The sequence below is a fragment of the Orbicella faveolata genome, unplaced genomic scaffold (assembly GCF_042242905.1).
Source record: "Orbicella faveolata isolate gen_17 unplaced genomic scaffold, um_ofav_v1 contig_46, whole genome shotgun sequence".
In the NCBI taxonomy this organism is placed as follows: domain Eukaryota; kingdom Metazoa; phylum Cnidaria; class Anthozoa; order Scleractinia; family Merulinidae; genus Orbicella; species Orbicella faveolata.
In genome coordinates this window covers 18,822,904-18,837,098 of record NW_028301576.1, presented here as the reverse complement: position 1 = coordinate 18,837,098, position 14,195 = coordinate 18,822,904, and the positions used below count along the sequence as shown (strand labels likewise).

General features: G+C 35.7%; 2 protein-coding genes across 2 annotated transcripts; both read left to right on the top strand.

Annotated features, from left to right (window-relative positions):
• The first annotated feature begins 20 nt into the window (after positions 1–20).
• LOC110041240 (BET1 homolog) lies at positions 21–3,232 on the top strand. The gene is made up of 4 exons (XM_020746522.2): positions 21–136; positions 232–344; positions 2,439–2,495; positions 3,008–3,232. Exons 1-4 carry the CDS (start codon positions 121–123, stop codon positions 3,161–3,163), a joined length of 342 nt encoding a protein of 113 aa, XP_020602181.1. The 5' UTR covers positions 21–120; the 3' UTR covers positions 3,164–3,232.
• Positions 3,233–4,955: 1,723 nt separating this feature from the next.
• Positions 4,956–14,131, top strand: LOC110041266 (uncharacterized). The gene is made up of 14 exons (XM_089277989.1): positions 4,956–5,764; positions 6,286–6,393; positions 7,855–7,923; positions 8,214–8,265; positions 8,341–8,369; positions 8,588–8,699; positions 8,852–8,891; positions 8,990–9,025; positions 9,313–9,430; positions 10,014–10,083; positions 10,730–10,778; positions 10,899–10,987; positions 11,987–12,201; positions 12,984–14,131. Exons 1-14 carry the CDS (start codon positions 5,567–5,569, stop codon positions 13,326–13,328), a joined length of 1,530 nt encoding a protein of 509 aa, XP_089134115.1. The 5' UTR covers positions 4,956–5,566; the 3' UTR covers positions 13,329–14,131.
• Positions 14,132–14,195: the final 64 nt, after the last annotated feature.

Below are 14,195 nucleotides of genomic sequence, written 5' to 3'. Positions count from 1 at the left end.
GATCTCTGGTCAGCGGTATATCGCTATAGGCCGGAGATTTTTCGTACGAAGTGACACGTCTTTCGAAAACGCAGCAGAAAGTTTGCCCTGTTATAACTACAAATTTACTGTTTAATCGCTATGAGAAGAGCTCATGGTAGTATAGTAATTGCTTGACATATTTTCAGTCTCAAATTGAATTTTATTCAGCGTTTTGGTTGAAAATTTGTGATCGAATCTGTTTAACTTCAGCTCCGACAGATTTCCAAGGGAATATGGCCCAGCGATCAGATCACCACATGCTAGAGGAAGAAAATGATAAAATGGTCGACCATCTTTCAAGCAAGGTTCAAGCGCTCAAATCGGTATTGTATTAAACTTAATCTTATGTGTCTAAACCAAGACCACGTACAGAAGCCGTCCGGCTCAAAAAGAGCTTTGCCTGGAGATTAGTTTGTCACCTGAAGCAATTTATCCTCCGTTAGTTAAGCATTTTAATAAGTACTTTTTAATAAACTTACATATGAAGCCATAGTTAGTTTAGTGTATGATTATACTGTAATTTAGGTAGTTATTATTAATTCCTTTTTTTATCATAATTTTCTTGGTGATTTTTACGGCTTCGTAGAAGAGCACAATAATAACTACTTATTAACCAAGAAAGAGGTCTTTACCAGAAAATCTCAAACCAAGACCTTACCATATTGACAGAGTGATAGCAAGGTCAATACAGCAAGGCCGAGGTTAATAAGTTGTTTATTATATGACTTTCTGCTTTGCTTTTGCAGGCCCATGGTGGTTGTGACCATCCTCATCCCCTTGGGTGTTGGACGGGCATTTGACAGGTTGTCGATCCCCACCTGCATGGGTTATTTGCTCACAAAGGGTTGCCTGGGGGTGGGGCATTTGCCAATTTAGGCAGAAACAAAAAATTATACATCAAAGGGATTAACCCTACGTAAAGAATGTAGTTTTAAATTCTTTTTCTGACATTTAACCAACTGGAAACTAGCTTGTGCCCTACTACCACCCCCATAAATTCATCTTGGTCTTGCATGTAGGAGAAAATGTGAAATTCCCTTCCAATGCCAATTTTACGATAACTGCAGAAATTCTCTCGCGCTCATTGGCTAATTTTTATTGTCAATAAGCAGACAGACACATGAATTTATAATTTATGCGATGCGTTATCGAGTGAGAACGGACAATTTGACAATTTGTTATAATCGTTAAAAAACAAATTGATGTCAGTTTTTAATGCGTCTGTCCTGTTATTGATAAAGAATTTCATCATAACAAAGTAGTCTACGGATCCACTTGGCTATGACCTCGTGGATCCACAGCTACTTTGACAATGTTATGATGAAATTCATGATTAATAACATTACAGATGCATGAAAAACTGACATCAATTAGTTAATGGGAGGGCGTAGAATTGACAGAGCCATAATCGACCCATGGGCATTACAGGAGATTATTATATGGCTGTGTCTCACAAGGACTGGAAACTACCGAATTCACAAATTTGATTAGCTGAAATCGATATTGAAAGTGGACTAGATTTTCTCATCTGGACTGGCATCTAGACCAGTTACATTTTGTGGTAAAAAAGTTGCAAACTATAATGCAAAAATATTGACTATTTTCTTCTAACATTATTTATTTATGGAAGTGCCAAAAAACCTGCTGAGAAAAAAAATATAGAGGACGAGCAAACTTTGGCAGAATTAAGTTCAGCTCATCGTCGTTTGCAAGCAAAATGTCAGCTTGTACAAACCAGTTACATTAAATGAATTAAATTGTTCTCTAATTGCATATAATAAACATCTTATTAACCAAGCTTAGTTGGTCTGTGTGGAAAATCTTGACCTTGGTCGTGTGTACAGACCTCACTGCATTCAGTCTGTACTCACGACCTCAGTCAAGATTCTCCCATACAGACCTCCTGCGCAGTTAATAAGAGCTAAATAATTGCAGGGAAATAAATAGTGTACTGTAAATCGAGTGTTGCAATGTGAGTGGTGTTAGTAATGTAATTTCGTAAAGTAAGTATGTAAGTGTGTATTGAATGTATATAAGTTATTAATTAAAAGAAGAGCTAAATAATACCCTAGAATTAGCCAATCAGAGTGTGCATTATAATGGCTACAAACACAAGCCATACAATAATGTGAAATAAGCACTATGAGTAAAGAACGATTTTGTCCAGTGCACGTAGTGTAGTATTGGGTAAGGGTTGCAGGAAATTTTCATAGAGCTCCCAAGGGTTCTATCTATTTACTATTCAGAAAGAAAGAATAGTTTCCTGAACACCCTCAGAATATTAAGAATATAAATTTTATTCTTTTAAAAGATTTCAGAAGAATTTTCTGAACAGTTTCATAGATATCTTGTTTGTTTTCAATCAATCAATAAATCCATCGATGAATCAATCAATCAATCACCTTTGTTTCTTGCAGCTTACAATAGACATTGGGAATGAGGTGAAATACCAGAATAAAATGCTAAATGAAATGGTATGTAATATCTGCTACACTCTGAGTACTTGGCTGATCAAGGTAAAATGTCAGTTATAACGACACTATTTTGTGGGAAAGAGGGTCTTATAACTGGCATTTTGCTGTATCATAACAATACTGAAAGTTGTGAGGTCAATTATTTTTTAGGATATGGTGTTGTACCTCATCAATTGCAGTGACACCCATGGAATCCAAGAGGAGGTTCTGTGATGGAGGTCTTCCATTCCACCCCCTTCCCCTATACCAAACCTGAAGAAGATTGCTTCAAGCTATCTCCAATATAAACAGCATATTTTTAAGTTATAAGCTGTAAAGCACTTTGTCGTGACAATATCTCCTCAGCAAATGTTCAGACACCTTCCCACCTATCAAAATTCCTGAATTTGCCTTAGCTTGGCTGAGTAGGTCACACAGATTCAAAACTAAGCTAACAAATTAGTGCTTGATTTAGCCTCTCAAACTGAACTAAAGGCTTTAACATACACTACAAATCTGTTGTTTGTTTTTAGGATACAGATTTTGACTCAGGAGGTTCACTGCTATCATCGACAATGGGCAGATTGACAGCCCTGACTAAAAAAGGCCACCACAAAGTCATGCTCTATCTCATACTGTTCTGTCTCTTTGTCTTCTTTGTCGCCTGGTATATTATCAAAAGGAGATAAAGTGCCACAAAAAATAATGTATATTAAGTAATATGTTAAAATTGTAAATAAAATTTATCTATTCTTACACATAGTTGTTTGCGTAATTCTTAGGACCACATGACGGATGCCACATGACGGATTTCTTGTGAACAACTTAGATTTAAAAAATGATGATGCTCAAACAATAATTGTTGAATTGAAATTTTTCTGATAACTGCAGAAATTCTTGTGCTATCATTGGCTAATTTTCATTGTCAATAATCGCACAGACACGGGAATTTATAATTTATGCGATGTATCAATGAATGAGAGCGAACAATTTTTGAGTTATTTTTTGGCAAAAAAAAATACCTCTTAGTCGGCGCGTTGGGTATGTTATGGACGGGTCAATGGATGAGTGAGTGAGTGAGTGAGTGAGTGAGAGATGTACGTATGTCACACCAATCAGATTGGATCTACTATAAACAGCCAATCAAATTTCTTGTTGTAAAGGTAAATGGTATGTGAGAAGATTTGATCCTGATAGAGTTCAGAACGGCCATATTTATTCCTCTATAAAAGAGGAGGAAGTATTCATATATTGGGTTTACTTCGACTTTTTCTGTGGGTTAGGCTGAGGATTTTAGTTAAATGAACGAGATGAGCCTTGAGGTTTGAAACAGTTTGTGAGTTAGTAGTATGCAAATGCAACGAGATATTTTTATTTTTAGTTACAAAGGTAACTTAATACTTTTGTTTTTCACAAGGAGTAAATTCAATTAGAGGTCACGAATCGTCGCGTCTAGTTCTTAGGACATGTTTTAGAGGGGACGAGACTTTAGATTTCGTTTCCAATAGTAAGTGCAGGTAACGATTGTTTTGTTCTTGTTGCATGCAAATAGAACAAGATATTTTTGTGTTTTAGTTACAAAGTGTAATTTGACACTTGTTTTTCACAAGAGAGTAAATTCAATTAGAGCGGACGAATTGTCACCTCTCTTTCTCACGAGATGTTTGCTATCTTTAGTAACAAGTGGTAACTTAACACTTGTTTTTTGTATGGGAGTAAATTCAATTAGAGCTCACAAGTTATCGGCTGTTGTTTCCAGGATATTAAACAAAAAAGAAGCTTTCGTTTCTGGACAGTTTTTACGTCTCTGCAGTAGCAGTTTAATAGTTTTATTTGATGACATTCATTTCAGTCCGATATTTTTAAAGGTAAAACGTATGAAAACTATTTAAATGTTCTTTGAAGACTGCACGGCCCCAAGCTAAAGTGCAATTTAATTAAATCAGACTTTCAAAGTGTCAGAGGTTTTTTTTCTCTTTCTATTTTCGGTGAAGTTGTGTTGTGTTGTGTAAAAAGGTAAACTTTCGACTCGTATAAAATGTGAAAAAGTCTAAATTAACTTGAGTATTTTTGAGCAAAAATTCCTCTTGGGGGTTGGAAGGGTTATGTGATCAGTAAGTGAGGGAGTTATGCATGTGCTCGTGTCACACCAATCACAGTGCGGGTTGTATCAAAGAACGAATCAAATTGCCTGTTAGAAAATAAGATGGTATCTACATTATTCTGGAGACGTGTCTGATCACTGTAGTTTGTTCAATCAAACATTTTATGGCTTACTATTTAGCTATCTTACCATGATCAATGTAACATCGCAACCGAAAAAACTTGTCAAATTAACCAAATCATTACTGTACCATGAATGCTTCTATCTCTGATACCTGACCCAAAAAGTAACTCTTGCACGCCTTGCGTGCCTATGTTACAATTTGTTATAATAACCGTGAAAACAGCAAAAGAATTGGTAGATCTTGTCAATTCAAACCTGGAAAATTGTTCGTAGAGAAGGTTGATCATAGTGCTTTTTTCTTTCTTGCAAATCGAACTCCAGTAATCTCCATGGCGTGTTCCAGTTATCTTCTGCCCGTTCCTGTTTTTTCACGTAACCGCTCACTAGGCGGGAAAAAACAAACGCGACGCGGGGAAAAGGCGTACGGGAAAAGCGCGCGAACTCGCAAGATGGCGGTAATACGACGACTCTATGAATGCCTACTGAGGTGTTTGGTGCCGTCACATCTTTCACATCTTTCTGGCAATCTGAAAAAAAGATAGCCCCGATTTTAACTGCCTAAGTAATTTAATATCGTTTGTAGAGAATAATGGAACTATTTTCACGTGGAAGACCACATCCTACTGAAAATTGTTCCTCAAAATGCGCATGAAACGCCGACATGGTAAGGTCAAGCGAAGTGTCAGTTCAAGCCTAAACCTTGAATTTAGTTTATTTTACTTTGCATAAAGCTTACAAGACTACCTTCATTTAAATTTCTCACAATATACTGTCTTAACTTGCATGGCGATTGCTTTTCATTTACAATATATGCTATGAAATATTTTTCGTCCTAACTAAGCTAAGTTCGTATTTTGTTTTCATAATGGATGAAGAAAAAGGAGAATTATTTCGAAAGTCGCTTCCCCGTGATCCCTTTTCTGATAGTGAAGAAGACAAGGAATGTGATCACGGATTAGAAAACGACACTGAGAAACATAGGAAGACTACAAAGACAAAGGGAATTGAAGAAAAGTTGGTGAAAGAATCCACCGAAAGAAGGAAAAAAGAATCACATAAAAAGGTAAGCTTACATCTGAGAAGATCAGTTGTAGGCACAAGTTTGAGCATAATACTAAGGTTAAGCTTATATCTCATATTTGTTTAGCATAACTAGATGCTGTATTGCCTTAAAAAAAAAAAACTTGTTTTCTAATTTTTCCAGCCAACGCCAGCTAGAAAGCTAAGCTTAATTCAAGTTTAGTAAATGTGTACGTCTTCAGCTAAGCCGACTTGATCAATCTCTGCATGATCCAACGTAATGGTACATGTACTGACAGGACTATTGTGCTGTGCAGTGCACTGTTGCTTGCTGCCACGTGCTTCATGATTCAAGGTATCCTGCTAACGTCGAAAAATTCGGTCTTATCATTTATATGCCTACTCAGTTTTCATGCCCAGCTGAAAGCTTTGAGCTGTTATAGAGCCTTGTGTTACGCAATTTTGAAAAATACGTTAATTCGAACCAATGCAAGAAAAGAAAAGTCTCACACTATTTAATTTGTTGAGTTGTTTCTATGATGTTTGTTTTTCATTATCAATCAGCAGATGACAAGTGCACATGATACAAAAAGGCATTCTGCTTCCAGAAGTGGCACAAGTTCTAGTAAACATAAGCACTCCAGACATAAACAAGATCATCACAGTGGAGTGGTAGGTACAAAATCAAATCAAGACTCATCTTATAATACATGCAGGCTAGCCAGAGCAAGCTAGCCAGAGCAAGCTAGCCAAGCAAAGCCATTTAGTTTAAGGCAGTCTGTGTGAAGATATCTGAAATTTTGTGGACTTATTTGCTGCAAGTCTGTAAGGGGAGGGGCCAGTCTGAGGGTTTGCATCCTGTAGATCTACATCAATTGACCCTGAATATCTCCAGTCTTGATTCATATCTTGAAATGATATTACTTCGTATGGACTGAGGAATTCTGAGAATAAATTGGCTCTCCCGCAACCCCGCCCCAATTATTTAACCCTTTGAATTCCAAATTTTTACCAAAAAATTCCGTTCTTAACCGTTTAGTCAGGTTTTTTGGCTGCCATGATTCTTAATAAACCTAAGTTTTGCTAAGAAAGCTTTTTTTTACCAAAAGGAGAGATTTTTTGGTTTTTAACATTTAACATTTTAACATTTGATTTTTTAAGCAATATTTCAATTCCAGGCATTTGTATAAGCCAAAATTTGGACTTCTTTTTTTGTTTTTTGTTTTGTTTTTTGTTTTTTTTTTTTTGCCATTAACCATTCTCAATTTTGTTTGTTGCCCCTTTCCTTTCTTTTTTTCTTGGCCCTTTTACGCTGGCTACCTTTTGCATTGCATGTTCTTTCTGGCTGCCGTGAAAAGTTGGATGTTAATTACAGGCAAAGCCTAGAAATGGACCTTGATCTATCATAGGTGTAGTGGACCATTTTACCACTGTTTTTGCACCAAAACTGATAACGTTTTTCGATTTGCAATGTTGGGATGTCATCGATATCTAAACCTGACCATTGTATAGAAAGGCCTAGCCTAGTACCAGTATCTGCTTAATTATCAAGAATATCTGATAACATTTAAACTGATGATGTCACAAGTGGTACAAAGAGCACGACCATTAATTACACATATATGCGTAATTGGGGCTCAAAGGGTTAAAGAAAAGTTTTTCCCACAGAGGTGCTATGTTGTGGGACAGCCTTTTTTTATGAACTCCAATTTACAGTTTCTTTAAGGTAAACTGCATCACTACAGCTTTGAATCAGACACAGCATCCTTGAAAAGCAGCTTTAGTAATATAAAAGGTTTTTATTCTTTTAATACTATATTATTTATTAGTTAGTTTAGTTAGGCAGACTAGATATTATACTTTTAAATTATGCAGAAGGAATTTTCAACTCGACTTGGGTGAGGCTAAGCTGACAAATTATTAGAAGACATCTGGTAATTTGGAGAAACTCATGTCTATTATATTGACACCTTAAAATGCCATTTGTGCATCAAAAATGCATGATAATGCAGCCATAAGAATTAATCTACAGCTCTAGAATTATCTTATTTGCAAATTGTAATGACTGTACCTGCACCATCATTTTATTTTCTCAATTCTTTTCGGTGATTCTTATAATCAAGTTTTTCCTAGGATTCCAGTGGCAGAAAACAGCAGCAAAATGACTCAAACATTGCCATTATTTCAAAGAACAGAATAACTGTAAGTAAATACTCAAGTTTATATGAAAGGTATGAAAATGCATGCCTCTGAAATTGTGAGCACCGTTAACATGTTTAAGTGAATTTAGATGTTTGTATGGATAGAGCTCCACTTATTCTATACCAGATGATAATTATTTTTATTGATAATGCCATACAGTGCCATAGAGTCTGTGCCAAGGCTTTAGAAAAATATACGGCTGGGATTTTGTGTCAAAGTGTAGTTTAATATGTAAGCCAGAAGCTCTGAAGCTCTGAATCTAGTGAATTTTGTTTTTGTTTTTATTTTAGAGAAGTTTGGGTATCTACAATAAGGCAAAAAGATCAGACACAATAATGAGAGGTGAGAGCTGAAAAGTAACTGGTTTGGCATGACACCTATTTATCCCTAACTTCTAGTTGCTTGGTTTCATTACAGAAAATCTTAAGCAGAAGGTGTGTAAAAAGGTATGTGCGAGTAAAATTTGTACCCTATCAATAGCCACAAAAGTAAAACTCAAAGCCAGACCACCAAAAACATATTTTATCAGCTCATACTTACAGTCATGTCAGAGAGGCTAAACACTTTTATTAGAAGCTTAACTACACTTACAGTCATGTTAGAGAGACAATATCTTCCATTGGTTATATTACTGTCGAAAGCAGTAGTGTAATTTTTCCCCCAGAAATTTGAAGATATCAAATGTAAAACTGCAAAAGACATGGCCAGAGTTCTAGACTGCTCTTCTTTTAAAATACAGTTGTCATCAAGCAGTGGTGGTCCACACGGAAGTCAAGGTAAAATTTGATTCTTTCTGTTTCAGCATTTTAAAACCTGGGGTTTTTCTCTTTGAATCAGGATAGATTGCATTGTTTGTTGGTCTGCGTAAAAAGATCTGTTAATGATCCACACAATCATGATTACTCTGTGCTTTCTTGTTCATTCACAGATTCTCCAGTCCAGAACAAGTCTGGAGATGCAATCTTCCTGTAAGTTTTATCATTTGTACTCCAAGCTGTAGTTTTTTAAAAGTGTTCTGATTGTAGCTTGTGATAATTCACAGTTAATTTTCTTTCTTCTCTTTTAGAATACAGAGCCCTGTTGGAAGTAGTAGAACACACAGGTAATATGAAAATAGTCAATAAAATTGACTGCTAAAATCTCAGGAAACTGCTGAACTAACCAATTGATAGCAACTTGGGAATTATCATCCCTTCAGGGCCATTACTTATCTGGCAATTGATTTGATAATTAGCAAACTCCTTCCATTGAAACCACTCCCACAAAATCAATACCCTCCTTTGACGGGTGTATTTTGGAAATTTTTTCACTATAATATATGGGGACCATTTGTAAATTATTTCTATCCTAGCTGAAATTAGGTATTTACTGGGCAAAAATGTTTTAAAGCTCGACTTGTAGTTCATCTGGAAGGTACAGCAACCCTGACAAGAATAAAGTTACACCACTTCGAAGGATTACTCCACAAAGAATCACACCTCAAAATGAAGCTAGGCTTGCTTTCAAGGTGGGCTTATTGGACAATGAGTGTTAATGGATTGCCAATAGCATTTTATTAATGCATAATTATGATCTCACTTTGTTACGGCCGCTATTTCCTAGCTTATCAAAGTTTATGTTTTATGTTAAGAGTCTTGGTGATGTGAACTCCACACAGCAACACTAAATCCTACTGAGTCCAATGGATGTCACTGAGTATATATATTAAACAGGCTCAATGAAAAGCCCAGAAGGCTTTTGTGGCCAAGGCACCTTCAAATGTTACCTCAAGGTTTCTTTTCTAGTTAAGTTTTAGCCAGTGATAAGCTACCGGTACTTTTTATCTGTTGGAAATCATCAGTAGAAGGTTCACATTAACTATATGTACACAACACCACCAGTTTACCAACACCTAGTTTGTGATGAATTATGCAAAAATATTGTCAGGCCAATACCTGACAACTCAGTATTTTATGGAAATTTCAGTCACAATCATGTGCATAGATCTACTCCTCATGTCAGTTGTCTCGAAGTGGTGTACTGTACCTTTTCTACTTGACAAAGTTTTTTAAAACAGATTATGCAAAAACATTGTTCTCTTATACCATTAGACACCATTGCAAGAGATATCAGAAACATTGACTGGATCTTTGAAACCCTCAGAAACCTTTCATGGAAGAAGTAAGTCACTAACATGTCGTGTTCCAAATAACTGAAGGGTCTCAGGTAAAACCCAACAAGATCAGCTACATGACCTGACAAATTAATAGGAAATTTATAATGACTTGGTGGTTGCAGTGTGAATTGACCTAATAGATTATCCTATTTGAAACCCTACCTTAAAAACTCATCTTGAAACCTGTTACACTTATTAAATCTTTTAACTTGGTTTCTACACTATTCTTGGATGAGGTATTCTGGAGAGAACTTTCATATAAATAGTATGAAAAACTTTCATCTCTATAAATATTATTTATCATTTATCATTTAATCTTTTCCCCTGAAATAATTTTTGGTTTGTATAATTTTGTGGTTAAATCTTCACAAATTTTTTTTCCAAATTTAACATTACTTGTAAAATCTTTCCCAAAAATAAGCCAAATTTATTGCTGTCAAATCAACAGCACTAAATTTGCCTTTTAAGTATCACCTTAATGCCAACAGCCCTCATATGATACCTTTTTTCTTGTGATTTTTCAAGGAAATAAGGCAATGGGCCCTACGGGTCATATGATAATGTGTTATGGTATGCCTGTGCCATCCAAAAGTAAACATTTAAAGAGCTCTAGATCTGAAAGTTTCAGATGTATGCCTTTCATGTCTTTAGATTACTTTGCTGAAGTGCAGGGACAGCTACAAAAAATGTATAAGCAAAGGTAACTTCAATTAGCAGCATTGTCAGTGTTACATGTTCAGCTTTTATGTAACAACATCATTATAAGATATTTCTTTCAACATGAAAATTATCTCCCCACACTTGTTTTTCACATTTTAAGTTCTGTCAATAGCCAAGTACAGAGAACAGCAGACAATGTTGGTGTGGCCTCAGATGTTCAAAAGAGATGTGTCAAAAGAAAATCTGTTGGTATGTTCAAAAACCATGGTGAAGGCATATGTAACCAGTAGTACAGAAATAAATGAAAAATGAAATGATATACGCTTAGTATTGAGGGGAAAACTCACTTGTTAGACAGATGGTCCTATAAATATACCAGAAGGGTATTTAAAAGTGCTGGGTTATGATACTGCAACAAAGCTAAAAAAAGTGAACATTCTGAGATAGGATTGCTTCAAAGTTACTGCTATTACCTGAATTTTAAATACTTTGTGACCAAAAAAATGATTGTGAAAGGTGAATTGATCAACATGACACAAGCGTGAGACAAAGAAAAAAGGTAAGTCCCTGACAGGAATAGAATCCATGACCTCCCAAACACTGCGCAGGCACTCTGTGCACTGATGAGCTGTGAGAACTCATGGAGAACAAGGTCATTTAACTGAGTTCATATGTGACAGGCATCCTGCATACTGCCAGGATCAGCACCGTTAAAGTCATCATGAGTAGTGATAAGTGAATAAAGATGGTGAATTTTAAGCTTGGTAATGAAATATGAAAGGTGAATTGATCAACATGACATGTGCGTGAAAAGTGACATGAAGTCTTTTGCTCAATAATAAGATAGTACTACGACAGGCCTCATTCTCCTTTGTATATTTAGAAATATAATATACAAGAAATACAAAGATCGGAATTCTAGAATTGACAACTTTAGTATTAGTACAAAGTTTTAATGAATTTTCAATTGCATATTTTCTTTGTATTTTTCTATTTGAATTTGTAACATTTTTGTGGCTGTTGGGTAGATTTTAAGGACCACAATGAGAACTACTGGTTTTACCAGTAATTGTGCTCTTCAATAAAGTCATTATTTATTTATTTAATACCATATTCCTGAAGTTATCATTTAGTGGTTACTGATGAAACCAAACTGAGAAGAACTTTATTTGCAGTTTAACTGTGAAGTGATTTTTATTAACATTTCAAGGACTAATATTTTTGCTTGGTTTTAATCCTTACTCTCAGAAGAAAATTCAAGTGGAAGTGAGAACACAAGAAATCGACAGAGAACTCAAACTATGACCAGTGACTGTTTGGTTCAAACTGAAAGACACAAACCTGTTCTACAAACTGAGTCAAGTGGAAAAGTCAGACAAGAAAACAGAGTGGTACAAACAGTTCCTGCCAAGCAGTCAAATTCACATTCTAACAGAGAAACATCTCAATCACGCAAGTATCAGGTAACTAACAAGTATACTTATGCAATCGTTTTCTGATAACTATGGTATCTGAAGATATAATCTCTGGTGAAGGCAAAGTCTGCATATGAGCCAAGTGGCCCATCAAGCCAGCACTTATGTACTGTTTCTGTAGCATGAAACAACTAGGAGTATTTTTACCCCCCCCCCCCCCCCCCCATGGGATGCTAGTCCATCGAATTAAATTTGGCAGGACCCATTTATACACCTGGGTGGAGAGAGGCACTGAGAGCCATGTCTTGTCCAAGAACACAACATATTTCTAGTAGGACCAGTTTAGTTTTAATTTATTTTAATTTGGAATTATAATTCAAGTGTGTGAAAATATTATTCAAACAGAAGTTAAGAACAGTAGATATTACATTACTGTACCCTAAATTCTTGACAACAAGCCAGTCAGAAGCCTTGTCTACTGTGCCAGTTTCTTATGATATTAAGTCACTGCCCCGATATTGCCAGGTTTTTGAGTAATAGTTTTGGGTATAGTTATCAGTGGATACCTTATCATATACCGGTACCTTTCTAGTGGGCTTCACAGCATATTAGGCTCATTTGGTCTTGCCATAGATACTTTATGGACTAAGACTTGCATTGTGTCATGCAAAAATATGAACCATGGCCTGACTAAACTTAGCTGATATCCTGTCAAAGTGTACCAAGAAGGTAGGATTAATAATTATTAGTTATGAAAAGTTATTTCTAAAAAAATACCAAGCAGTACTAAAAACAGGGGTCTAATTTCAGAATGGGTTTTTTTTTTGCAGTATAAATTTTACAATGGTGTAACAAGTGGAGAGAGAAAACTTGAAAAGGAAAAAGAAAATAATTTTCCACATGGCAGGGATGTTCAAAGATGTTTATTTGGAAAACAGGACTCTCACTCTCACATTTCTGGCACAGATATACAAGCCTTTCCTTCTGCACAAAGCAGTTCCTCATTTGATATTCTAGACTTTCTTGATGGTATTGATCAGGCATCGAATCTTGAGGACACACAAGTCCATAAAGGTTATTTGACCCCCAACCCACGGCTCGTTTCACCACCAAAGAAACCAACACTGGAATCCCCAACTCCTGAAAAACGATTTTATCCACATAAGCTGTACTAACAAGAGAGACATAAGGAAGGCAGTGTTCTGGCTTGTATTTCACACTCTTGCCAGAGGAAAGAATAACTGCATGTAACAGTGAAAAACTAAAGAAGAAGAACAATGTCACATTCCCCTTACAGCTGTTTCTAACTTACTGTAAGGGAGAGTCATAAAATTACCTAGAAGACTATATTGGAAAATTGTGTAGAAGTTGAATTTGTTATCCATCATTGCCAGGGCATTTCAAGTATATTTGCATTATTTCATTTTTGTTGAAATAATGCTATTGGCACTTTTCATGTTAATTACAACAGTGTTCTTACAGATGGTCATTACAGTACTTAACCTGTACTTGGACCCCAAAACAATACTGCAGTGAACTAAATAAATCCGAAACAATGTATATTTAATATTTTTATTTATGAAGTATGGCAAGAGTCTTTCTGTGTATAATACCAGGACTTATAGTTGACTTATTCAGCTAAAAGGGTTGTCAGTGATTGCAAGACATGTGCAGAAATTATGTTATCTCCCTGAGAAATCACAGAAGGCAAAGGCACAGTCAAAACTACAGTTTAACACATCAGTAAACAAGACAAAAAATTAGTGATGTGCAGAGTGACATGACACAATTTTACGTCACTCCATACTGCAATTATCGTAAGATACATAATAAATTATAGAGATACTTCCCTGTCCTTAATCGCTCATAGATGCTTCTGTATTTAGGTACTGGAAGTCACATGCATTGTAGATACTCCACATTACTGTTGTGATAACAACTTTTAAAATTAATATTAAACTTGACATGACTTTTAAAACATTTTGTTACCTTTAATTTATCAGATGTAAGCTCTTTGGGAGGATGGTCAAAGGGGAAAATTG

Bases quoted from the DNA above. Each gene is read 5' to 3' on its own strand.
- LOC110041240 (XM_020746522.2), top strand. The intron at 345-2,438 runs GTATTGTATTAA...TGTTTCTTGCAG, and splicing joins AGGTTCAAGCGCTCAAATCG to CTTACAATAGACATTGGGAA. The intron at 2,496-3,007 runs GTATGTAATATC...GTTTGTTTTTAG, and splicing joins ATAAAATGCTAAATGAAATG to GATACAGATTTTGACTCAGG.
- LOC110041266 (XM_089277989.1), top strand. From the start codon at position 5,567: ATGGATGAAGAAAAAGGAGAATTATTTCGAAAGTCGCTTCCCCGTGAT. The intron at 8,892-8,989 runs GTAAGTTTTATC...CTTCTCTTTTAG, and splicing joins TCTGGAGATGCAATCTTCCT to AATACAGAGCCCTGTTGGAA. The intron at 9,026-9,312 runs GTAATATGAAAA...AATGTTTTAAAG, and splicing joins GGAAGTAGTAGAACACACAG to CTCGACTTGTAGTTCATCTG.